The 26889-nt window shown below is 45.6% G+C and overlaps 1 protein-coding gene across 2 annotated transcripts; it reads right to left on the bottom strand.

The window, feature by feature from the left end:
• Positions 1 to 1928: 1928 nt before the first annotated feature.
• On the bottom strand, positions 1929 to 26029 carry LOC113026564 (filamin-C-like). 2 transcript variants are annotated; one of them, XM_026175492.1, is made up of 47 exons: positions 25203 to 26029; positions 22675 to 22923; positions 21083 to 21180; positions 19757 to 19907; positions 19200 to 19318; positions 17649 to 17726; positions 17377 to 17539; positions 17088 to 17288; positions 16814 to 16930; positions 16014 to 16151; positions 15722 to 15848; positions 15484 to 15620; positions 15185 to 15378; positions 14982 to 15095; positions 14739 to 14882; positions 14437 to 14560; positions 14003 to 14163; positions 13820 to 13910; positions 13523 to 13692; positions 13280 to 13397; positions 12931 to 13193; positions 12237 to 12834; positions 11896 to 12069; positions 10911 to 11073; positions 10425 to 10753; positions 10208 to 10331; positions 9884 to 10040; positions 9615 to 9804; positions 9495 to 9518; positions 9141 to 9382; positions 8939 to 9038; positions 8705 to 8845; positions 8452 to 8580; positions 8185 to 8358; positions 7900 to 8064; positions 7556 to 7759; positions 7322 to 7474; positions 7107 to 7229; positions 6738 to 6986; positions 6364 to 6633; positions 6122 to 6259; positions 5820 to 5935; positions 4866 to 4998; positions 4567 to 4743; positions 4240 to 4458; positions 3542 to 3763; positions 1929 to 2612 (listed from the first exon to the last, which is right to left on the bottom strand). In XM_026175492.1, the coding sequence occupies exons 1-47, from the start codon at positions 25576 to 25578 to the stop codon at positions 2425 to 2427; spliced, it is 8235 nt and encodes a 2744-aa protein (XP_026031277.1). In that variant the 5' UTR covers positions 25579 to 26029; the 3' UTR covers positions 1929 to 2424. The 2 variants fall into 2 exon arrangements, with proteins under 2 accessions (XP_026031277.1, XP_026031278.1); XM_026175493.1 differs by lacking the exon at positions 16814 to 16930.
• Positions 26030 to 26889: the final 860 nt, after the last annotated feature.

Here is a 26889-nt window from a genome sequence, read left to right as displayed (position 1 = left end):
AAAGGTAGAAGATGCAGGCCTGGGGACAAGGCTCTCAGTGACAGAGGAAGGAAGATGAGAAATAAACTGCAGAAGCTTAGATTGATAGGAGTTTAAGGAGCGGGAGGAAAAATTAAACTCGGGGGAGGCGGGGAGGGAAGGAAGAAAGGGAGGGTGGGAAAGGCTGGATCAGAGTAGATGGAAAAGAGAGAAGAGAACAGGAGTCAGCATGATAGGGGCACGCTGGAGAATGAGTTTTTTGCCCCGAGAGCACCATCTTCAAAAGCTTTTGGGGGCATGCCTTTACACAATTTTACTTTTAACATAATCCAGACTTTTGTGTTTGTCGGTAAGTGTGTGTGTGTGTGTGTGAGAGAGAGAGAGGGAGAAGCATCTCGATGCAGAAACCCCCCCCCCCTCATCTTCCAATAGTCGAACACCAGTGCTATCTTTGACGGTAAAGTTATGCACTGCATTAGGATGCTCTCAATGACCTAGAACAGCGATTTGATTGCTTCATCTGCAGTCAGTTTTTTTAGGTTGTCTTTAATGTACTTTTGTTTGTCTGCTTCTCTGTTTTTGTGTCTTTATGTGTGTGTGTGTGTGTGTGTGTGTGTGTGTGTGTGTGTGTGTGTGTGTGTGTGTGTGTGTGTGTGTGTGTGTGTGTGTGTGTGTGTGTCTGTCTGTGGGCCTGTCTTCCTTTCTTCCATCTGGATTCTTTTAATCCCATTCTCTTACTCTAATCCATCTTTCTCAGCCTCTTCCTCCCACACTCTCTTCCCCTCTCTTTGCCCTCTCCTCTTCCTCCCCCCTATGCTTGTACCCCCCCGCCCCCCTTCCTCTTTTTTTCTATGCTGCTGGATCGCTGCACCCAATTCACTTGGCATCCACTCGAGATAAACATGTTGTGGTGGACAGACGCCTGGGTCCCGGTCCGGAGGAGCGGTACGGGGAGGACAGACTGACGTGGGTGGGCCCTGCCCCGGTCCCAGCGTCAGCAGAGACAGCAGCGGGCAGCGTCAGCCACTCGGCCAGATGGTCTCGAGTCGAGTTCTCGCCACTGTTCATCAGATGCACCCACGCGCTCTGTCTTGCCTCGCCATGGCCCCCAGCATCATGCCACAGTGGAACCAGAGAAAATTAGCACCTAATTATAGGCTCCTCTCTGTGAAGAATGGTATTGGTTCAGGTGAACTGTGTCACCGTGTGGAGGCTACTTGGCTGACTCACTGTCGTACCGAGGCCCACAGACCACACACAATTCATGGAGAGGCACACACACACACATACACACAAGCGAAAGGGTAGACCTCCCTCCTTGCTGGTTGGTTTGCGCCCCACCATGAGGACGCCACAACAGAATCCACTTGTGTTCCATCTCTGATCCAACAGGATTAATTACACAAACAACAGAAGCCGTTTCCCCCTGCTTTCTACGCTCCGCGGGCTTCCTCGTGTTGAGCATGGTGTAGTCAATCTTTACTGGGAACAATGGAGATTGCATTATGGTGTATTTTCTGGAGATATGAATACAGATGTGAGCTTGCCTATGCTGCCATCTTGTGATTGCATCTGGACAAGTACAGGATGCAAACAAGGTGAACTCGAAGAGAAACCCTTTATTATTTATTTGACGCAACACTGTATCGTGATATCGAGTTAAAGGTAAATGAAGACCTTTAGGAGAGTCGATTTTAAATGTTGGTTGCACAGTCTGAAGTTTGCCGGGAAGAAAGTTTTCAGCTCTCAAATATCTAAAGGGCAGCTACTCAGCTGAGAGCTGCGGTGATCGAAAAGAAAAATCCTGACAGCTGCTCAGACAGAGGAACCAGCAGTGGTCAGAAAATAGCTGCATGATGAAACTATGGAAATGTAAAACGTAAGAGATGCCTCTTGCAGAGCCCGCGAAGCATCTGCCAGCACAGCGTGAAATCAAATAAACCAAATCATTTTCATCTGGAAAGTTAGCAATTAAATCTTTATTAGGTCTGCAAAGACTTACCAAAAAAAAAAGGTTAATATAACAAAAAAAAGTCAATTTTGTCATTCTTAAATCATACAAAACCATACTGTATCACACTCTAAACACTGTTACTCTAGCATCTGTTTAACATTCGTGTACTTGTGCCATTTGGGGGTCGCTCAAGGACTTCTGAACCACAGTGCTGCCCCCACACCCGTCTGAATGTGGATGCATACCTGTGAGTGTACACGCACACATCATCTGAAGTTTAAACAATAATTTGGCACAATAGCTTCTCTGCCATCAGTAATTCTGTAAGCAAATGTCCTTGCAGGTTTTCTTGCATGTTTAGTAGATTGTGATCCCTGCTGAAGAGCAAACAGCGGTGCCGGAAATGAAGCACTGAATGATGCATGCACATGAGGAGGAAAGCGTGGAGGGTCAAAAGGGATGGAGTCTTTTTGTCACTGTTGCTGTTGTTTTTATGGTACAGCCACTTTGTACGGGCTTCCTGGCACGTTATCGTCGCCCCATTTAACAATGACGGTGTAACTGCCCTTGTCCTTCACGGTATAGGTGACGTTATAGAGCTTGTTGCCCATGTGCTTGACGTAGACCTCCTCACAGGGAGCATGGGGTCCGTGCACGCCCACCATCAGCATGTTGGTACCTGGATGGAGCGGCAAGAGGGAGATTTAATGATAGTGGTCTACAAAAGCTGGTGGTTGTGCAAGTTTAAATATTCTTTTATTCAGCCAATGAAAAGAAAATGTATGATGTCAGAGAGGTTTCCTAAAATGACAAAGTAACAGAGAAATATTCCTCGTTTCTGCAGTTCATCATGACCTCTGTGATCACATTGTCTTGTGTTTTTTATACATTTTTATACTCTTTTCAGGAAATTAGACTTTATGTTTCTTGCGTAGCATTAAATATTCGAATATTACACTAAGTTTGCAGCTGTCTGCCGAAAGAAAATGAGCAATTTAACATTTACCAGCCATCTATGATGATGATGTTAACAAATTATTTGGTTGAGCCCGAAATAAGTGAGGGAGGTAGTGTAAAAAAATATAGAGAGCTTTGATTGTATCAGAATTTTAGGTTTTTATGATGATTTATTAATGTATTAATCCCTGACTCTCTTCCACAGTTTGTCTTTTGTCTTTTCTTCCTCCCTTCACTAGCAGCCGGTCACAGCATATGGATGCCCCTCTCTGAGCCTGGTTCTGCCGAAGGTTTCTTCCTGTTAAAAGGCAGTTTTTCCTTCCCACTGTCACCAAGTGCTTGCTCATAGGCAGGTGACCTGATTGTTGGGTTTTCACCTTAAAATATAAAACACCTTGAGGCAACTGTTTTGGGGAATTGAAACTAAATTTGGACTTTTATATTGTGAAATATGTAAATCCAGATCCCACTCATTCACTGCATAAAAAACCTGAGATTACTGAGGTCATAGCAGCTTAAAACTACGTGTTAACATACGGTTACAGTGTGAATCATTTAATAAACCTCACTTTGGTGTCTGTATATACCAGTGCTCAAATCCTGCTTTTTTTCTGTATTCACGCAAAATATGTTCGATCTCTATCGCCTCACCTGCTGTGCTGCAGTCGACAGTAAAATTGTTTTTCTGCCCAACCAAAGCCTTGGACAGCCCTGTTCCACGACAAACCACCTTGCTAGCATCTGACGTCATTTTGGATGAGGTGGTAGAAGAGGAGGAGCTGTAAGCACCACCCACTTTGGATGTTTTGGTAACCGTTTCGACCAAGACGGAGGAGGTCTCGTGGAGGCTGTGTCCCCCAGAAAGCCTCGGGCCTGCGGGAGAGAGAAAAAGAGAAAGAGAAAGAGAAAAAAAAAGTTATCTCCAGCCATCATGGCTTAATCCAGACATTACATAACACACTGGGTATTGACAAAGATATGAGGGAGGAAAAGCTGCTGTTTATAGGGAGAGTTTTTCCTCAACGGAAACATTCAAGGAAGCCCAAATTGGAAAAGATTTTATACCACTTTCAAATAAAGTGAACTTTCAGGGACTCTTGGGAGTTGTTTTCAAACTTGAAAGCATTTTTACGTAACACTAATAAAAAAAAATGGGAATGTTTTTTTTCCGTCAGCCAGTGACAGGAATATATTGCTGCAGTGCAAGAGAAAAACAGCTTTTATCTAAGATGAACACGGAGAAGCACACACGTGGAAGACGTGACATTTTCATTACTTCTGCACTTTTCAGAGATGCACTTATCTCTCAATCGAAGACCTATCATGCAGATATATACTGTCAAGCACACCTGTTATTTTGGCTTTGAAAGGGCTGCCCACTATGTGCTGTGGCCCGCCGTATTTGATGGTGATGAGATAGTTGCCGGGTGCCATGGGTGTATAGGTGATCTTATAGCCTTCAGGACACTCCCGACAGTCCATCTTGACCTTGGACGGCCCGTCGATGTTGACCGACAGAGTGCCGGAGCCTGCGTTACAGGTTTTGACCACAAACTCTGAGGGTACACCTGTGAGAAGAAAGATGCAGATGTTTGAAGGGCTTCCCCCTTGTTGCAATTGTGCAAGAATATTAACAATAGCAGGAGCACATGGTGGTGAATGGCAGTGAAATGCACCTGTGGTTCCCCCTTGCAGTCCAGGGCCATGTGCAGTCACCATGCCAGGGTCTCCAATAAGCCCTGGATCTCCCACTCGCACTTTGAATGGGCTCCCAGGAATGTGGCATCCATTGAACTTGACATCTATGGAGTGAACTCCGTTCTCTCGTGGAATGAAGCGGATTGCACTCTTGTCTAAAAACACAAGAGGAGACATTTCTGCTCTTATGCTCACAGATGACGCGTTGAAATGAAAAAACCTGAGTTATCTCTGTTGTGCAGCCTACTTAATGCTAAAAGCTGAGGGTGGTGCATACCGCTGTCAAGCTCGGTGACATAGCATTCCTCAGAAGAGCCAGAGGGGGTGTGGACTTTGGCATCAACCACACCTCGGGCGCTGTTGCGCTGCACCATGAAAGATGCCTCTTGGTTCACCTTCAAGTCTTTCTCCTGCAAAAGACAGGTAATAATAGGATCACAAAATGTGTGTGTGTGTGTGTGTGTGTGTGTGCGTGCGGCCCACACATTTAGGGACACAATGTGTGTGACTCATCATGCCTGAACGAGAATAGATAGAGCATTTGCGTGTGAGAGGCAGAAAAGGTCAAAGATTACAGCGAGGCGTTTAGCGTTTTTTGCCCCACAGATGGACAAGAGGTCCTAGCAGACAGAGATAGCGTGACATTTTAAATGCTGCTGTTGCACTTTACCTGCCTTTTTCATTTTCTAGTGCGAGAAAAAGTGCTCTGAAGTGGCATTTCAGTTAACTAAAAATACATGGTTTTAGCATCGTTGGCAGCTGTTACGGAGACTATGAAAGCAAATAAAACAACATCTGTCTGCCACTGACACCGATATCGTGAGCTGTCAGAGGTATCTTTATCTTCAGCTCACAATTTGCTTTCTTGCTTTCGCTCAGACGGAAACACAATCACAGCAGAGCAACTGAGTGCTCACATAGCACAGCTTGTGATGCCCCACATTACAGAGGGACAGTTAATCCAGCCCTTCATCACTGGCCAGCATCGCAGTATTATATTCATGGGTACTGCTCCAGCGCTGGCATTCAATTACACTTCAAGGGCAAAGTGCTTTTAGAAAGATCTGCAACCAATCGCACATTATGTCACATGCCATCTGCTATTCTACCTTGATATTCTGTGATTGCGTATCTATTTTGTCTGTGATAGCTGCTGAGACAAATAATTAATGTGACTATTGACAGCTGCGTATGTGTGTGTGGAAGTGTGCATATGTGTGCGAGAGCTAACCTGAAGGCTTGTGACAGTGAGCCTGCGGGCCTCGTCTGACAGTGTAGCAATCGGAACGATGAAGGGGCTGTCAGGGATGTGCTCGTTGTTGAACTTGATTGACACCTCGTAGTCACCTGGGGAGGCAGACAGGTTATTTACTTCCACCATCAAATGAAGTGGAGGAGGCTCACAGGAATTACTGAAAAGCTTAGCAGCTCAGAAACAAACACACACACACACACACACACACACACACACGAGTCGCACTGCTAAAACATTCATGAGGAAAATACCACGGCTGTGTGTGATAGAAGTTCTACCTGGTTCTTTCACTATATAGGAGACACCGCAGGAACCATCTTTTCTGTCCTCAAATGAGATTTCAGCCTTGCTGGGCCCCTCCACGGCAATGGACAGGCCACCAGCACCTGCCTCTCTGGTCCAGATACTAAATTCAGCTAAAGATGATAAAGTAAAGGAGAAGGTTAATCTTAAGGAAGAAGAATGTCAAAACACAGTCATTCCCGTTAACAGCATGGCTGTTTACAAACAGGAAACTCACAAGGCGCTCCAGCAACGCCTCTCTCCAGCCCGGGACCGCCTGCGCGGACCTTGTGTGCTCCACCCTCCCCCATGGGACCCACGGTGAACTGGAAGGGGCTACCGGGGACGTGCTGGCCTCTGTACTTGACGTTGACTGTGTGGGGTCCGATTTCCTGAGGGATGAAGCGCACACTGTAGGTGCTGCTGCCTCCATCCACGATGTCGGCGTCCACTGTTTTCCCACTGGGGCTGGTCACCTGAGCTGTCATGGCCTGGGAACCACTCTCAACTGGTAAAACGTCAGATCAGAAACAATCCAGGATATATATAATAGGCATAGAGTACATCGGTGATTTAGCAGGCAGCTAAAGCTGGATTCAGAGCTAGACTCACCCTCAGGTCTGGCAGTGATGCCGGCGAAGCTGCTGAGACTCTCTCTGCCTAGAAAGTCTCCAAAAACATCTCTGAATGGGCTTCCTCTTCCTCCCACCTGAGTGCTCTCCTCCACTCGTACTTCCCTCTTGGTCTCTCCACCGCGGATTTTGCTGATCTCTGTGCGTTCGGTGCGGGTGTAAGTGTGGCTGCTGCGAGTGAATGTCCTCGTTAGCCTCTCCTGAGCTGAAACCATCTGGAACCAGTTTCCTAGAGCAAGGAAGAAGCAGTGAGAGTATAAATGTAAAAATACCGTAGCTTCATTTATTTAAAATCGCTCCCCGTTGTTCCTCTGCTCTCTAACCATTTCTAACTGGCTTCTGTGCTCACCTGGGATCTTAAGGTTAAGACCGCATGTGCTTCCCACTGACGCAATGGATGAGGCCTGTCTCTTCCTAGTAATACTCTCCTTGATCCTTCCCTCTCCGGTCACCTTCACTGTGAAAGGACTTCCTGGAAAGAACACGCACACACACATATGCAGATTTAATTCATTTTAAGATAAAAAAATATCCTCTTTTTTTCCCAAAGTAAAAGATTCTAACCTGGGATGTGCTTTTCTGCAAACTTGATGTTAACAGTGTAACTTCCAGGCTCTGTTGGGCAGTAGGTCACCCTGCAAGTCCCATCCTCCACATCTTCACAGTTGATGTCCACTTTGCTCGGACCCTCAATTGACAGTGCCAGACCTCCGTAACCTAGGCAACAGATTTGACTGTTTATTTGCTTCTTTTTTGTAAAACTATGTCTGTGTGTCATGTACCATTTAAAAAGCATACCTGCATTCCTAGTATCCACAAAGAATTCAGCCATTTCAAAAGTGTGTGCCTCCACCAGGCCTTTACCGAAAGCCTTCACCCTGCTGGCCTCACCAATCTCTGACTGGCCAACCATGATTTTGAAAGGACTGTTGGCCACATGCATGCCATTCTTCCTAACGCTCACTTCATGCTCACCAACCTCCTTAGGAGTGAAAGAGATGCCTGTGGGCATAAAAAGAAGGGTCAGAGGAAAGAAATTCAATGCGACCAACCTGGGAAAAAAAAGCCTAAATCCGTCAGGTGAATCTTATCAATCTTCTACTCTTCTTAGTCTTTGTGTAACAGGAAAATTAATATCCCACCGAGGTGTCTGTTGGGCAGTCTCTTAAGTAGGCACGGCTCTTCGTTGCCAGATGGGGCTCTGATACTGGCAGTCAGAGAGCTCAGATCAGTTTCTGCGATCTTTAGGGACACATCGGCCGCTGTGCCGACATTCAGCTGGGATGTTCTGGTTATGGAGTCATCCCCTTAATTAAAAAAAGAGATGATTTAGATCTTTGTCGAGCCATAAATGCAAGTGATAGTTTAAAGATTCAATATATACATCTATGTGTATAGTGTATACATATTATAATGTACTTCCTTACCAGTGATCTTGGCAGTAAAGGGACTGCCAGGAATGTGCTTGTTGTCAAATTTGACAATGATATTGTAGTCTCCAGGTGCTGTGGGCAGGTAGGACACAGTGCAGGTGCCGTCTTTGTTGTCCTTGCAGGTGATCTCAGCCTTGGAGGGGCCCTCCACTGCTAGCGACAGACCACCTGAAAGGGACACAAAAAAAAACTTCCGCTATGTATTTTTTCTTTTCAGTTGTCTCATAAATATCACTAAAAAAAAAGCGTATGTTCTGCTACCTTCTCCTGCATTCTTCGTGACCACTGTGAAAGTGGCAGCCTTGTTGACCATGCCATAACTCAGACCTGGGCCATAAGCAGTCACCACTCCACTGTTCACTGCATCCACAAAGAACTGCAGAGGGCTTCCTAAAGAGTGCATAACCATCAGCAACCAGTGATTAATACTGCATTTTATATTTTTAAATCTGGAGCAAAATTAATCAATAGCACTAAATTCCGATCCATCCATCCAACATGGTGTGCTGCTGACCTGGTATGTGGTTTCCATCATATTTGATGTCCATTTCGTGCAGGCCTTTCTCCGTGGGCTGGTACTTAATAGTGATTGTGCCATCCTTATTGTCAGTGATGTGTGGGCGAGCAGTCTTGCCAGAAGGCATCCGCACTTCACCTGCAGAGGCAAGACGGTTAAATGTCAGTGACCTAAAAAATAAGATATTTTGTGGGCATGTGTGTGCAGACTTTTTGTGTGTGTTTGTCACACCTGTGATTTCGCCTTGCTGTGGTGTGAAGGGGACGAGAAAGTTAACGGGACGGAAGAGAGGATCCACAGTATCCCGGGGAACGACTGGCTCATTTGTGGCCTGTCAAGGAGCAAGAAAAAATGAACTGTTGGTTTCATTCGACTGAATGTCAGTTTAAAAGCACACAGAACTGTGGCAGCTAGCGAATAATCCTTTACTCACCATCACATGGAAGGGGCTTTTAGGGATGTTTTGTCCCCCAAAGCGGATGGTAATTACATATTTCCCAGGTTCAGGTGCTGTATAGTAAATGTCAAAGGTGCCATCGTGGTTTTCCACCACATCCATGTCCACCTCCATCCCCTGTGGGGTCAGAACCTTGCAGGTCACCTTGCCTTTCCCAGCAGCCTTGGCATCCACTGTTATAACTGTATCCTCAGAGGTCTGCAGCTTTTGCAGACTTGCTGTTAAGGACAGAGAGGAAAGAAGGATAAGTGGTAAAATGTGCTGCATTGATTCCTGTAAAGTCTTCCAGCAGTGCAGTGCAGATATAAAAGCAAAGCTTTGGATACTCACACACGCCGTGTCCTCCAATAGAAACTGCGGAAATAAAAAAAGAGCATGATGGTTAAAAAAACATGAACATTAAATTAAAATTGCTGATAATATTGTTATTTATCATAAGTATTTTCCTACCTGTGACGCGACATTTGCTGGCATCTCCTGTGGGCAGAGACTGGATACGGTATGGGGAGTAAGGGATCTCATCTCCTCCATATTTAATGGTGATAGTGTAGGGGCCAGTAGAGTCAGGCACATAGGAGACCGTGTATGTGCCATCCCTGTTGTCCTGGATGGTTGCATTCTTTGGCTTTCCCTCTGGGTCCTGTGACCAGACATTTCATGTTTTTTTACATAGTGTCTTATTGTTTAGAAAATACTGTGTAATAGGAAGGAAAACCTACCAGAATCTGCACAGTGAGCAGTCCCTCTCCAGCGTCACGAGCATCAATGGTGAACTCAACAGGCAAGCTAGCGGGCACACCTTTGGTATCGAGACCAGGGCCACTGGCACGTACTTTACTGGCGTCGTGCCCAGGCTGAGACATTACCTTGAATGGACTGTTGGCGAGGCCAGTAGCAAATATAATTACATTTTCAGTGTGACAAAAAGGTAGAAATGGGACACAAAAATGTGTTTAGCGCTTCTAAATCCAGACACAAAGAGCAGAGATTTAAACAAGACATCAAAACAAATTGCCTGGATTACTCTTATACTCAGACTCTACCTGTGTGGGACTTCCTGGTCAGCATATTTGACTGCTACAGTGTACGGGCCATCCTGGGCTGGAGTGTAGTGAACTGTGTGGGTTCCATCACCGTTATTCTTCACACCAACAGGCTCCACGGTCCCTAGAAATAAAGACATGCCACATAATTACTGCTATTTGTCACTCACTTGGTGCATTAATGACAGTTTTTCTTATTAATAGAGCCCATTCACACCTGTTGGGCCATAGAGTTTGACATCCAGTGGGGCCTGTCCAGCCTTGGTGCAATCCACAGTGAAAGTCTGAGGAACATGGGCTCTCACTCCAGCGCCCAGACCTGGACCTGAGCACTTTACTTTGCTGGGATCCACGGGATCCTTAACTGGCACACGGAACGGACTGCCGGGGATCGGGTGACCTCCGTAGTTAATATTCACATCGTAGTCTCCAGGAGTGAAGGGCACATACTCCACACTGCAGCTGCCATCTTTGTTGTCCTTGCAGGATATTTTTGCCTCTGAGGCTCCTTCGATGGTCAGACCCAAGCCTCCTGTACCAGCACCCCTGTGACAGAAGCAGACAATTTAAAAAATGTTCACACTGGGGTTCTAATATACTCTCTCTCTGTGTTTTATCCACAAAATACAGAAAAAGAAAAACATTTTAAAGAACATGCAAATATTCTTTATATTCTTTTGTCTTATATGTGGTTCAGCAGTACCTGGTCTCCACGGTGAAACAGTTTGGTTTGTTGGTTATTCCTCCCTCCAGACCCGGTCCAAAGGCACGGACCCGGGTTGGATCACATCCCTCCACCACAGACACTCTGAAGGGACTCTTAGGCACCGGCGCGTCATTATACAGCACTTCAATCAGATGCATCCCTACACACAAACGAATACATCACTTACAGGTCTGACGCCAAACCTCTGTGTCTGCTTGTTTTTAACACAAGAATATATATATATATATATATATATATATATATATATATATATATATATATATATATATATATATATACATATATATTCTGTTACTGCTTCTTAAATTATGGGCCAGACAAATTCCCTTTTAGGTAGGTAAACATCTGTTTATTTATAAAAGACACTATCAAAAGCGCAGACGCTCGGGTGAATGTACAAGGCGTTACATCTGTTCCCTATTCATTATTCTGTTACAACATTTTTCTGACAGAGCCCTCTCAGTAGGCCTACACACCAGATTCCCAGCCACACTGCTGTGATATTAGAGCATGTCTGGTGGTAGAGAAGTGCTCTGTGATATCTTTGCTTTGTGCTATAGGTCTCTATTAATATCCCCTGTCATTCCCCTGCTGTACTGCTGTGTGCAGGCAGCCTTCAGCACACATACATACCTGGTTAAGAGCTTCTGTGCGCACTATTTATAAAACAGAGCCTGTCTGACTCTCTGCTTCCCTGCTCTCTGCCCCTCACATCATTGCACCACTGCATCATTCTGTATTTATACCCCCCTCTCTCTCTCACTCGCTCTTTCTTTTCCATCTCTTTAGCTTTATTCCCAAATGGCGCCCAATGCAAGCAACTGTTAGCGATTTTTTTCTGTCTGTATGAACTCTTTCACATGCCCTGTCCATGTAAAATCCTCCATTTATCTGCATCGGGTCAAATCTGGACATTTTTCACCACAGTTTATGTATGATCTAACATAATGACTGCTCCTACCATCCTCGAACGCCGTATATTCCACTCTGTAGGTGCCGTCTCCCTTGTCAGTAATGTAGGTGTCTGTATTGGTGCCAGAGGGGTTGATAATGTCAACCTTCACGTGATTTCCTCCAACCTTGTTGAGGGCGCGCGCATCCACAATGAAGTGGGTTGTGACTTCTCTGAGAACACCTAGAGAAGAAAATAGGCCTTCAGGTGCTGAGATATTAGATATCTTTACTAATACTTATTTCTGGGCAGTTGGCATATATGTTAAGGCGGTAACGACCAATAAAACAAACCTTTATGTCTATAATGTAATGCAGTGATTTATTTTGAGGTGATTTTGTCATGTGTACCTCTGGGCTCCACTCCAGGCCCGTAGACGTGAACACCCGTGGTGTCAACAGAGGGCTCGACCTGCAGGACCTTTGGAAAGTGGGGAATCACGTTTCCGCCGTACTTGATCGTGATGGTGTGTGTGCCGTGGAAGGGTGGGATGTATGTGACAGAAAAGGTGCCTTCAGCCGTTTTCTGGATGTGCACTTCCGCCTTAACCCCAGTCTCTGACACAATCTCGATAGTGAGCTCGCCGTCGCCTGCTCTGGTACAGTCCACAGTAAAGGTCGCTGGTTCACCCGCCTTGGCCCTCTCTAGACCGGGCCCACTAGCCGTCACCTTGCTGGGGTCAAAGGCTGGGCGGACTGCAGCTTTGAAGGGAGAGCCTGGAATGTGCTGCTCTGCAAACAGGATGTTGATGGCGTACTCGCCGGGCTCAGTGGGCAGGTATGCGACTGAGCATGTGCCGTCACCGTTGTCTTGGCACTCAATTTTTGCCTCGCAGGGACCTTCCACCGTGAGGCCGAGCCCACCTGCACCAGCTCCTTTTGTGTCAATAGTGAATGGAGCTGGTTTACCCACAACCCCTCCCTTCAGACCTGGGCCGAAGGCTCGCACCTGTGATGCAACAGTCAAGTTAGTTTGCGGGAGATGGTAGAGAAACATGTCTTCATACATAGTGCAGAAATCTATACAATTTTCATGATCTTTTACCTTTGATGGATCAGCAGGCATTACTGCTTCAACCCCAAAAGGGCTTCCCATCACAGGGTTCCCATCATAGCTGACATCAACCTTGTACTGCCCCTCTTCTGGGGGAATATACTTCACACTGTGAACGCCTTTGGCTTTGTCTGATTCCAGCTTGCACGGGATTGGTCGGCCAGAGGGCGAGGTCATCTTCACACCTACGTTGCCCTGCCCACCAGCGTCCTTTGTGTTAACTGTGAACTCCTGATCCTTTCCAACCTCCACTTCTGCATGAAAGAGCACAATAAATTTACATAAAACATGTAATTATACAGTTAACTGGACTATAGATGTGTGATGGGTTATAACTTACTGGTATCTAATCCCTCCACTTTCACTTTTCCAATATCCATAGCTGGCGACACTGTGATGTGGAAAGGGCTCTTGGGAATGGGATCTCCTCCGTGAGTCACGGATATTGTCATGTTGCCCTAAAAAATAAATAAAAAAATTTAAAAAAACACCAGAAGAAGAATGAGTATTTAATAATGCATGGCACTACTGTGAATAATTCCTTTTCTAATCTAACTGGACATCGAGCAGAGGTCCGCTGTACCTGTTGAAGAGCCGTGTACTTGACAGTGTAGGAGTAATCGTGGTTATCGATGATCTCAAAGTCACGAACTGCCTCTCCTGGGCCTGACGCAGCAAAATGCACCTCAGGCTTGGCCTTGCCAGCTCCCTTTGTGTAGATATTGAAGTGGGTTGGAGTGCCCACCTCCACACCTGAAACGCACATGCGTCTTGTCAAATTGTTCTATTACTTTGTATCAAAGCTAGAGCATTAAAGCAATGTAACGGAAGTGGTTGCGAATGTAAATACCTATACAGTGTAGATGTCACGAAAGCTCACCTGTCTTGTTGAGGCCAGGCCCTTCTGCTCTCACCTTTCCAGCATCGTGGGAAGGATCCACTTTCACTTTGAACGGACTTACTGGAATTTCCTGGGGAATACAATTACCAAGTAATGAAAATGAAAACTACTGATAATTTTACGCCCCGGCCCCCTCAGCTCAGGCAAAAACTGTTTTCTTACCTGATCTGCAAACAGCACCATGATGGTATATCGGCCTGGACCGGGTGGAGTGTACTTGACAGTGAAGGTGTCATTGTCATTCTTGATGATGTCAAAGTCGATGTCAGCCTCGGCAGGCCCAACCACCCCCGGGGCGCATTTTATTCCAATGCTGATGTCCCCTAACGGTGCATAACAATGAGCACAGTTCACAAAGGTTATTTAAAAGTTGAGCGTGTGAATATATTGAAGCAGTCACTCAACTCCTCTGGCTTTATTTATAAAATACTGTCATCCATTTCAAATAAATTCAGCTTCACAGATTCACTTATTCTTCTCTTTCTGTGCTCTATATTTTTTTTACATTTGCATGGTGCAGCACTAGTTTCTTTAGGGTCGACTAAACTTAGGAGTGTTTTTGTAACCACCCACATCATCTCCTTGTTCAGGCTCACCTTGCCCAGCCTCACTGCAGTCCACAGTGAAATATGTTGGCTCGTTAGCCTTGAGCCCCGTCTTCTCTACTCCGGGCCCATAGACCTTGACTCTGTCTGGATGAGACCCCTCTCCAACCAGCACCTAATGAATTCACAGTGTACTTGAAGCAGATGCAATTGATTGAAGTACAACCACTGCAGTCCTCTTATTTTGTCTATATCTGGTGAAGTATCATCCTATTAAATAGACTTAATTTCGAGAGCGGTATAAAGTCATGTGTGCGCGCGTGTGTGTGTGTGTACATCTACAAGTCTCTTACCCTGAAGGGGCTGCTGGGCACATTGACCTCGCCCCAGGTGATGATGATGGTGTGTTTAATGGGCTTGACAGGAGTGTATACACAGTGAAATGTGCCATCTCCCCTGTCAGTGATCTTGATGTCTATGGTGGAGCCTTCAGCATCCTTAGTGGATACAAAATCTTGTCAGGTCTGGCTTGTACACCCCACATGAATATAAGTGACCCACTCCTATGAATGCAAAACAAGGATTCCAGGCCATACCTGTGCGTAGATCTTGAGTTGACCCTTCCCAGCCATGCGGGCGTCAACAGTGAATTCGGCCGGTTTGTTCACAATGACACCAGTCGGCTTCAGGCCTGGACCATAAGCTTTCACCTTGAAATACATTATTTGGGATGCAGTTGAAGATCTCGGCGATGTGATTTGTACTTTCTCAGTTTATAAGTGATATCAGCTAGACTTACCTTTTCAGGGAAAGCATCATTGGCTGCGGGCAGAATGTGAGCCATGAAGGGGCTGTCCTTGATGTCTTCATCGTCACAAATGACATGGACAGCATAGTCACCGGGCTCGGTGGGCCAGTAGCGTACGTCACAGGAGCCATCGCCCTTATCATCACACTCAATTTTAGCTTGTGATGGGCCTTCAATCGAGAAGCCTGAGAAAAATGAAGCATTCACACGTATAAAGCTCAGATTTAAAGCACTGAAGAATGGTATTACTTTTCTTTCATAAGAGCTTGCATAACCTGCACACATCTTACCCAGCGTTCCAACTTCAGTGCCAATGGCCTCTACCACAAAGTCAGCAGATTTTCCCACCATGCCAGTCTTCAGACCAGGACCCCAGGCCCTCACCTTCTGAAAACCTGCCTCCGCACCCACCTGAACTTCGAAAGGGCTGCGGCACACAAGAAGAAAAAGAAGTATACACAATATTACCTGGCACAAATGTGATCGCGCATTATTAATGAATCGCTGAAGGCAACAATAGGACCCTACCTGCGTGGGATGGGCTGGCCTCCCCAGGTGATGGTGATTGTGTATTTACCAGGTTTAAGGGGGTAATATTCACACTCATACACGCCGTTCCCCACATCTCGCACTTTCACTTGCTCCTCTGCTCCAGCTGAAAAGGAATAATATCAGCTCAGACGCATTTTATGCATTTCGTTTTGTTGTTTAGTGCCGTATCATACGCGTATGTGAATGCAGACAAAGGGCCCAAACAAAGGAAATCATTCTAAAAATGCACGAGGAGGAGTGATGCAGAGAACAGAGCTGTCTGACTCACTTGGTCCTTTGACTGAGACGCTCAGTGCACCGCTGCCGGCTCCCTTGGTGAAAACTTTGAAGTCTGCAACCTCCTTTACTCTCACACCTGTAGGCTGAAGCCCTCTGCCAGTAGCTCTGCAAGCGTTTGGGTTTATGGCTGAAAGGAATAACAACAAGTGTGAGAAAAATATTCAGCAGCCAAAAAAAAGCAGAGTAGCCAAGAGCTGATTGCAGCAATGTTAGTAGCAAATTCCAATTGAAGTGTTGAAGTGGGATTCCACAAATGTTGACAGACTGAACCTGTAAATGAGAATGATGCTTTCTGCAGCACAAATTTCAGTGCAGTGCTGCACAAAATATTGACACATTACGGGGCATCAAGGAAGCATCCGGCAACATTTCAGTCAGTCACTCTGAAATGTTGAGGGCAGGCTTTGAATGGAATATTGGCTGAGGCAAATGCAGCCATGATGAAAACAAACATGTCGACAGCACAAGCACAGATATTTTAAGAGAGAGGAGCAAAGACAGGCAGGAAGTGGCTGAAATTCTAACTGGGAAAAACTGCAAACTATGTGTACAACACTGCATTTCCTCTCTCTCTCTCTCTCTCTCTCTCTTTCTCTCTGAACATGACTAAACCACCAAGCTTCAGGACACGGGACGATAGAGCAGGCGACCAAGCATGGCATAAAGCCACGGCACCAAAAACTCAGAGGAAAGCACAGAGGGGCATCTGCAGGGCCTGGCGCACAGGATTGCACTGTGTCAATCTGGCTAGGCAAGAGGCACAAGCTCCTCCAATGAGACAATACTAACTTGGACGGTCAGGTTTTGGGGGAGGAGCCCCCGTCGCACCCTTCGCTCCAGGAGGGGTGCGCACTGACTGAGGAGTTATCGGCAGTGGCGCTCCCTTGGGAGGAGCAACAGTTGGAGCTAGAAATGACAAATAGGAAGGATTATGGACTTTACAGGGTGGCTGTTTCCAGGATAAATAAAGTTGACTGTGATGGATTGATCACCGCGACACTTACAGCACGGTAAGAAATCAGATTTGTGTGACACTAATTTACAACACAGACAGATGGCTCACCCTCTGCGATGTTGACAGTAAAAGGGCTCTTGGGGATCTCCTGGCCTGCGAAGAGCACATGAATCTTGTGAGGGCCCTCCAGAACAGGACGATAGGTGCAACGGAAAACACTGTCCCCTTTGTTTTCCAGGATGAGCTCCACCGTGTCCTTTTTGCCTTGAGGATCGACGATGACCACACTGACATCGCCATTACCAGCACCTACGTTTGCCAGAAAACCATTGATTATTGGAGGACTGTTGTTTTCTATATGATTTCAGTAAGCAGTGGGTGTTTTTTTCATGCTTACCAGCTGTGTAGATGTCAAAGTATGTGGGTTTGTTTGCCACATTGCCTGTGGGCTCCAGACCTGGTCCCCTGGCCTGGACTTTGCTCGGGTCCCCTAAAGCTTTTGCCACATTCACTGTGTACGGGCTCTTGTCAATGTCCTGGCCTGCAAACAACACTTTCACCTAATGTTGAAGGAAAAAACAAGACAAATTGAATACAGAGTCCGTTTTATCCTGTCGTGACCGTGTTTATAGTTAAAACACATAATAAATATTGCCAGTGGGCTCTCACCTTGTGAACTCCCTCAACTTTAGGAACATAGGTGACAGTGTAGGTTCTGTTTTTGTCATTGTTGGGTTTTACTTTTGCCTGAAGAACAAAAAAGTCAAAGTGAGAGACATTTAGTCAAAGATGAGCCAATTTTTTTGTGTTGTTGCAATGGTCACAATGTAATATTCATAAACTGTATATAAAAGCTGGCCATATCTTCAATTTCTGAAAAGTGACACCAATGTGTCTGCCTTCAACCAGCGCTCTTTCTGATTACTAGAGGTGGGAATACCCATACAACCCACGGTACTCAGCATATTGCAGTTATTAGTATTTTGCAATGGATGATTAGGATAACGGTTAAAGCTAAGTGTGTCCAGTGTTTGTTGTGTGCATTCGAGCTGATTCAATGTAAGTTTACTCAGCTCGCATCATCTCAGGATGGTGGTGTATGAGATGAGCCCTCTTGCTCACTGTATTTCCAGGGAACTTAAATGTATTTGATAAAATATCGAGTTTTTTATCGACACAAAGTTGCCAGACAAAATATTTTTCCCTGCCCCTACGACCTACTGTTCTGTCTGCTATGAGTCCATATTCAATTCAGTTCAATTTTATATACACCACAACAGTTTCCTTAAAGTGCTTTATATTGTAAGGTGGAAACCTCAACATTCAGACAACCCTCTATGAGCAAGCCCTTAGCGACACTGGCTGGAGTGAGGGAAGGGAGACGGGACAAGGACAGGACAGGACAGGATATGGGTGAAGTCACTGTAGCTACACCCATCTTTTATATACAGTCTATAGTCAGATTAGGCATCTACAGAGTTAGAAAATCTTGCCTTTCCAGAACTGAGAGGCATGACAGGCTTTACACTTCTCCTTGATTAATCACGCTTACTGCCTGCTGCTAATGCTTGTTAGTGATTTCCATGTACGTGTGTATAATACTGGCTGTCGTGTGTTATTCCATTTGACAGTTTCACCTAACTACACCAGGAACATCGTTCCTAATTTGCTTTGGCATGTTGACAGTTGTATACAGACAAGCAGTAGAAAAAATCTCACTGAAGTGACAGAACTTCCACGGAAAACTAAAAATATTTCCCATCTATGTTTTTCTGCTGGGATGCAGCTTTTGTTTTGGTCCATTATGATGAGACGCAGCAGTAGTCATACACAACACCCATTTTTTTGGTTTCAAACCAATGCCCCAGTGTCACCTGGATTAGGTCATTTCTGGGCTGACAAAGTGAGGTCTAAATTTAGCATTAGGGTTAATAATTCAATAATTTGACTGATAATGGCACTAAAGAAAATGTAAACCTACAGTTTGGTACCCTGTACCTTTTTCCTGAGGGCATCATCTCATACTCGTTATGAAGGATGTGATTTTTGTCCTTAGTAATTTTCAGAGCCTGCTTTATCACTGACTCTTCAAATACCTCCTGGAGGGATGATGAAGGGGGCATGCCAACTATCTTTCCAGCCCTTTAATCAAATTTCGAATTTGGGGCTCTGAGCTTGACGAGCTTGCCAAACAACCCTTGGGTATCATGTATGACTCGCCTCCTCTTTGTGTCCCTCTGGATCCTCCACGTAGACCAGGACTTCACCACTGCCAGCTTCCAGAGTTTCCACAGTGAACACAGCTGGTTGCAGTACCTTGTTTCCATGAGGCTCAATGCCTGTCATATAAATATAGAAACACGAGGCATGTTTTTTCTTTCTCATCAGAGCAAACAAATAGGCCCCTCTAGATTACAATTATCCAATTAATATAAAGCATTGAGCTTACATTGCTGTGCAAGGCAGGCAAATGCAGTGAGAGTACAGAAAATAAATTTTTTAATGCAATCGGATAAAATATGAGTTTCTTTCACAAAAGCTTGGGGCAATGCAACACTTACAGACAACCAAATGCAACAAAGTGATGCACCACCAAAAAAGAAGTATTAAAAGGTTTCCCTGAGGGAACACACTTGTGTTACTGCTAAATTATCTATACAGTAACAGTACCTAGCATCACTGTTTTCAAGACTGAGAAGGTGAACATTCATTATTCATGTCATAGTACTTGTACGAACTGTTGTGAGCTGTTCATTCATTCATGTTGGGATGCCCACCTGGTCCATAGGCTTTGGCCTTGTTTGGAAAAAGCTGTCTGGGCTTGAGAGGAGCTCCAGGCTTCAGTTTTGCCTTAGGGAACTGAGACAGGTAGGTCATCACCGAGTGCTCGTCCACATCTGGGTCGACAATTTCCTCGGGGGCAATCACCTGAAGCGTAGAAATCGGCCAGCGTTAAAGCGGTTAGTCACACAAACTGGCTGACCTTTTCTGTGGGAAAAATTAGGTGTTCATTAAAAAACTGTTTTCAATTACAGACGACACGGTTTTGCTTTTAAGCAAAGACCACGATGACAGCTGTGACCATAAAAAGACAGCACAGCTTTATTTATGTCTTAATTAAACATACTGTCTTTTTTGCAACAAGGGTTTTGGGTTACTCTTTATACACATTTGCCTTATTAAGTATAGTGCAGTGGGATTTAATGAGGATTAAAACTTATTTATTCCCTTCACCCCTGCTCCTCTCCACCCCTTTAGCACTTGTTTGCCTGTCTATCACACACTGGCACAAAGCCCTGCGCCACACTGGTTATATTTAACCTCAGGACAGCAGGGTTAAGGATTGTTGCCCTCAATAAGCCAGCAAGGGGGGGATTTATTCTGAGCCAGACCTCTCCCACATCTCCTTAACAACACCACAATGGAATCCAGCCCCCAGCCCTGCAACGCCATGACATACAGCCCCTGGCTATCTCACCAATGCTAAGCCTCATGGAGAGTAACTAACCCTGTGCCTTAGACAAACAAGTAAACAACGCGCACGGTGCACATTTCAATACGGAGACTGGGTCTTACAGACGGGACTGAAAATATCGCACACTTCACATTGTTATTCTGATGAACGCAGGCATATTTACACCTCAGTTTCAGAGGCTGGCTCGGAAGGTGTTAAGAAATCTCACACCTCCACAAATTCACAAAATGAAACTCCTACACACTCACTTACTAAGAGCTACAATAAACTAAATGGAAATATTAGACCTGAGCTGGGTAATAAATATTTCATGGCATCCTCCAGCATAATCTCCCTGGAAAAAACTTTGGTCTCTTTATAGTTCTGTTGTTTTTCCCCCCACTTCAGTGTTGCCTTCCATGTGTATGAGATCTGTTTGCATTTGCAAATTAGGCTTCGGTTTAATCTGCCAGTAGTTGGTTTGTTCTCTCTGAACCTATGTCCCATGAGTATAGCTAAGTTGCCAATCAGAAAACTGAAGAAACACTCTTGCTTTTCATGTTGCATTGTTTCATGAGATCAGCCCCACCCAGCTGAGCTGCAGTACACTCAAAGGCAGTTTGTTACTGGCGTCTATCATGCATCTTACCTGTGGCACACCCAGCCAGTCATCAGCCTGTTGCATGGCTTCTCTGGCATTCTGCACAGGCTTGTTTGGGTCCCAGTCTGCCCAATCCGGACACAAACCTGACAGGACGCAAAAAGGCAATTTAGCTCTGGAATGACTGACGTAGGCGGTGTTAAACTGCACATGGTATAATAGGGCCATTTGGGTTGTCACTACTATCTCTCCAACACCTCTAACTACAACAGCGACTGACCTTACCCGCACTTCTGCTCTACAATCTCTCAGGACTGTTCAAAAGAAACAGCTTCGACAGACGCAGTGGCTAGCCTGCTCTGTGCCGCTAATGCCTAAATTGGATTAGTGTTGGCAATGGAGTGGCCACTCACTCAAAAGGCCCACGCAGGCACACCACAGAATACCATTATCCAATTAGTATGGACAAAGAACTATTGTATTAACAGGGTTGAGTTTACATGTGTCTAAAAGCAAGTTTTTTTCAGCACAACGCAAAATAAACCTTTATAAAAATGTCACGTGAGAGATGTCAGGGAGTTCCTGCCACCATGCTACGCTTGATGCTTTTAAGCCATGCCGTAAAGGCCATTTTAACACCAAAGGAGAAAAAAGCATCTATGCTTTAGTTGTATGAAAACTGGACAGTAACAGAAACTGTAGCTAACTGCATGTCAAACAGGATATCCTGTTGTTCAAGGTCAAGGTAACTAATGAACCAGCTCCTTGTACTTTGGGACGTGAAGTGGAAGCAGAGCCTCTGTGTTTTGGTTTTTCAGAACAGAGCTAGTTTCATCAGCTACCCTGCTGTATTTCGCTGACAGGACCTTGTATGGTCAGTGTTGCAGCACAGTGTTTGAAAGATGCGTCTCCCCAGATCAATGGCTCATGTAAACACAGTTAAACATGGTGTTGTACACTTCTCTTGCTACTCCTCCACCTTTCGCTCTGTAAAGCACAGCTAGAAGTGGGTTCTCTAGTGTTCATTGCTGGACACAGAAGCCTTAACTGGCAGAGATTCACATTGCGGCCTTGTGGTCTTTGGATCTGTGGCTTAGGCACCTCCCTGTGACAGATTATTCTGCATTTTGATGCAGGGCCAAGCATCCCCCTTGACAGAAGAGGAGGAATGATGCCCAAATTTGGGGGTGTTGTGTAGCAGCAAAGCTATAAACACTAAAGCTGGGCCTGGGCCTCAGGGCCTGATACAGTGAGGTTGAAGGCTTCAGTGACTGTGGGACAGCTGGCGGGGACATCCTCCGGTCATCAGCAACCTCTCTGCAACCCCATGACACTACCTGTTCTCCAGAGACAGATTACACTGGCTGACGTCTGAATCTGAAACGAGATGCGTGTTTGTGTGTGTGTGTGTGAGTGTTAGACAGAGAAAGGGTAAGAGAAACCAGGCCCCGATTTCTAAATGAGGAGACGAATTCTCCTGAGGAAGTGATAGCGTTTCAAATGGGCACATGCCCGACCTCAAATTCCACTAAGAAAAACTGCCACGCAACAAGCCTGTCAACAGACGCTGTGCATATTCTGACTCAGCGCTTGCACGACCTGACCTGTAGAGTCAGTCGATGCCACTACAAGCTTCTTACCAGGGGCACAGTTGTCAACCAGAGCTCCCAGGGCTTTGCCATCCCGCCAGTCACGGTTGAAATTGTTGATTGGCAGCTGAGGCACCTTGTTCTGTATCCAGCCCAACAAGCGCTGCTTCGGGGTCAGCTTTTTGGCCTCCTCATCGTCCTCGTCATCCCACATGGGCATGGAGATGGAGTAGTGGAGGATGAGAGTCCAGATAAGACCCAGGATCAGCTTTAGATTCCCATCCACAATGGCTTTGCTATCTGTAGTTGGACAACAGTGACAGCGGAGTTCATGAGGATTTAGAACTTGCTAAAAAAAATCAACACGATAAACTTTCAATCTCTGTTTTCATGCTTATGGGCCATCCTGATAAGATACTAGATAGATTTTAGGATAGTAAGATGTAAGCATAAGTGTAATCTATCAAATAGTGCTCCCCTGGCATTCTGCAGAGTTGACCAGGCTATTTTGGGTAAAAATATAAACAATGATGATTGACTGCTGAGAAGACAAGAATCTAATGCTCTTCCCTGTCCCCCACCACTCACCCCACCCCCCAAGTCCCTTTCTCTCAGACAGCTGTCTGGCTGAGGACCCCTGACAATCTGTCATCCAGTCACAATGGTAGTCTGAAGATAGTGACAGCTGAGGATATGTGGAAAGGGATCCCTCTCTGCATAAATACCACTTGGATTTCAATTACCTCCTGAACTTGTTGCGCGAGAGTGCGATAAATCAAATAGATGGAGATTAGATTCATTGACAGTTAGCGTGCGGCTCATTTCCTGAAGTTCATGACGGGAAAGTTTGTCAAATAGCTCCCGATAACATCCACTCTAATTTTCGAACTTCAGCCATTTAAGCCAAATAACCTCCGACGAGAGGCAGGACTTTAATGTGTAATCGACTAATCTCATTTGATACACCCCACTTAATTCACCGAGGCTTTAATAACGAGGCGCCTCTGATGCCAGTTGTTTATCACAAGAGCGTTTTATTGAGACTCTTCTAACTTTTCATAGATCTGCACCCCCCGACCCCCCTCTCCCCCCCCCTGTCAGAAGGCAGTGTTTGATGTGTCGCTGTCTGACTGACAGAAGCAGGTGGCACAATGTGGCACAGTGTGGTTTTGATCCCGCTGTGTCCGGCACCAGCGTGGTCAAAGAGACAGCCATCAAATGGCATCTAGTTACACATGGTGACACATGAGCATCTAAGCCCGAGGTGATTTGTTTTTTTATGTTATTTTATATTTTTCTTTGTGTCTCTGGGTCACTGTAATGAGGCTGAGACATTATCTCGAGACGGCTGCAGTAACCCCATAGCGCTGCATGAAGGGAGATGGTGCTAGGAAGCAAAATGCCAGGGCTGTTATTATCACGCCCTGTTTCTGTCAAAGCAGTCTGACCTAAAGTGTGTCTGTACAGCTGCGACAACTGTGCCAGACACACACCACCATATTAACTCCTAGACACAATATTCAGGACATGTACTCTGCTAGACTTTGAGGTAATGCCTGTGATTGTGGCCTGTTCTTCCCTGTGATGAACAGAACTCCTGTGATTTGAGAGATGAGTGTTTTCCCCCGGTGTCATCGCGCACACCCGTAGTGCTCTTTCATTTGGACACGCTGTGGCCTTCACAGTCCAACGGCCAAAGCTTCAGATATGCCAGGAATTTCACTCAAGTGTGTGGCAAGGATCATTAGACACCAGAGCACAGAAATGTAATAAATACTCTCATTTATAAAACACAGGGTTGTCTACTGTCAGTATGGTGAAGCCATATGTCATCTTAGTTTTCATTTAGACCTAAAATTCTCCTCCCTGTTTGTTAAATATCTTTAAGAGGTGGCTTTCTGTTCACTCTGCTGGAGAAAAGTCTTTCTATTATGACCCTGTCGACGTGACAAAAACATCCACAAATCCACAACAATTTATTGTACCTTCAGCTCTCTGCAGCACTGTCTGATCCTCAAATCCCACCACAGTTAATCCTCACCTCACATACGTTGCTGATGGCTCTGGATAGAAATTGGCTATCAGTAGAGAGCCTCTGTGAGTTCTTTCTGAACCTTGACCTGACGGAGACAGCTGCCTGTGTGTCCGTGTGTGTAGCTGCTGTCCGCATGTATGAAGTGTGTCATTCTCATTAGCGCAGTCCTACTGAATTTCCAGCCCGTAATTTACCACACTGCTGCAGTGCGAGTAAGCAAAAGTAACAGTGTTGAGGCGCCGGGTTTTGGCCCTGGCACAAGTTAATGACCTCAGTGGCACCTCCACAATAATTTTCCAGTGAGCTGGTGACCTCTCTCAGCACTGCCTTCAAGGGGCCTGCAAAAGCCATGTTATTGCTGACTGACACCTGGCCTGATAACATACCAAAATAGAGTGTGTTTGCCATGGTCCTCTGTATGTTTTAGGATCTAGGCGACATAAATTTCTTTTTCATAACTTGTTCCTAAGTAATAGTGGCCTGTTAGGGTTTTAGGACAACAGTGAACTTTCCAAACAGCTAATAGAGCCCAAGGCTGGCTTACCTATTGAGACCAGTTTGATATGCTCTCTGTCCAGGAACTCTAGTGCCACAGAAACATTTTCCAGTTTCATCTGACGGAAGTTGGGTCTGTTGTGGTGCTTTCTGTACATTTTCTTCTGGCTCAAAACTTCCAAGAGCGAAATGAGCTTCAGCCCATCACTAAAATCCTTCTGCAAGTCGGTGACGGTCTTGTTAACGCACTTGAGGTGCTCGTTGCACCACCTGGTGAAGGTGTTCTGCTGGATCTTCTTCCACGGCGCGTCCTCGGCCAAGTCCTTCTCCGTGGCGGGCATCTCGTCCTCCTCCTCTTCCCCGAAATCAGTGGCCTGGTAGTACTGCGGGGGCAGCTGGTCGTCGCCGTAGTTGGTGCTCATCATGATGGCTTTTTCCGCGTCCACTTTTATACCTCGGTGACACTTGTGTGTTGAATTGTGCGCAAAAAAAGAAAAAAACTTTAGCGGCTCGGTGGCAAGCGCGCTCTCGCGGAGGAAAGTTCAAACTCGGATGAGTTACACAAAAAAAAAAGCAGCTTAGAGATTTTTCGGATGTACGTGCGAAGAAGCCTCTGGTGTCAGTGATGGATTAAATGATCCGAATCACAACGTGCAAGACAGCTGGTCGTCTGTTTTGTTTTTTAATTGGCACCCTCCTGATAAGTCGTCCCTTTTAATATGGCCCACGGGGGGAAAGAATGTCGCTTTTTCAAGTTTCGTGGCAGGTGAGCTGGAACAGCACCGTTAAGAGTTCCCTCTGTTTTAACTTGAAAGTCGGGTGAGGAGAGAGATGGGTTTATAAAGGACCCCCCGGGCCACGTCACCCAGCGTCTGTGATCATAGTCTATTTGCTAATCCACGCGGATAACGGGAGTCGGTTTACGGGGAAGATGGGCCAGTGATTGGTCAGACATTAGGCAGCGCAACAGTTGTGGCATGCTGCTTATTTTTAGGCGCTCCTATTTGGGCTGTTGAGGGGGGGGGCGGCTGGGGCTTGCCGATTGTTGTGAATGTGTTATGCAGCTCGGGGTCCAAGTGGCTGAACCACTGAACTAAGAAAAGAAAATGAAACGTGCCCTGAGTGTCTCAATGGCTCTTTTTTTTTCTAAGAAATACAGAAAAGTAGGGCTTTACATCCTGAAAGTCCCTCATTGTGGCCTGGGACAAAACATCTTAAAGGATGAGGTCACAGAGGTGAAGATGAAGTCGCTGCATTACGTGGGGTTGACTGCTATCTGCCACCACTGAGTGAAATACATCTGTGTGCAGGCAAGCAAAGCTCAGAAAAGCTCGTGAGATGATGGTTTTGAGTTATTGTCTCTCTCAGCTTTCAAATTTCAAATTTTAAAAGCCAACCCCTTTGTGGGTCAAGGTTATCCAGCTACATGAGTAGAGTTTCATCTCCAGCTCTGATCAGTGACAGCACGATATCAGCACCTGATGAACAGTGTGTTTGTGAGAGAGAGAGTGGGAGTGTGTGTGTGGACAGCATCAGCTCACTGAAAAATTGATTATCTGTATTCTAAATGAGTAGGTCAGAATAAACACCAGGCTTGCAGCGGCTTCAAGGATTGTGGTGGTGCTGTGACTCAGCACTGACATGGCAGTGACACCAGATGCCAGCACCAGCCTTGATGAAGTAGTGGGAGGTAAGTATAACTGTGACACATGCAGATGGCATTTACAAGATACTCA

The sequence above is a fragment of the Astatotilapia calliptera genome, chromosome 7, assembly GCF_900246225.1.
Source record: "Astatotilapia calliptera chromosome 7, fAstCal1.2, whole genome shotgun sequence".
Taxonomy (NCBI): domain Eukaryota; kingdom Metazoa; phylum Chordata; class Actinopteri; order Cichliformes; family Cichlidae; genus Astatotilapia; species Astatotilapia calliptera.
This window is presented reverse-complemented; position numbering and strand designations above follow the sequence as displayed.

Excerpts from the sequence above, each read along its gene's own strand:
- LOC113026564 (XM_026175492.1), bottom strand. The coding sequence starts at position 25,578 with ATGATGAGCACCAACTACGGCGACGACCAGCTGCCCCCGCAGTACTAC. Across the intron at positions 13,194-13,279 it reads AGTGGAGGGATTAGATACCA|AAGTGGAGGTTGGAAAGGAT; the intron begins GTAAGTTATAAC and ends TCTTTCATGCAG. Across the intron at positions 8,065-8,184 it reads CTTTACTGCCAAGATCACTG|GGGATGACTCCATAACCAGA; the intron begins GTAAGGAAGTAC and ends TTTTTAATTAAG.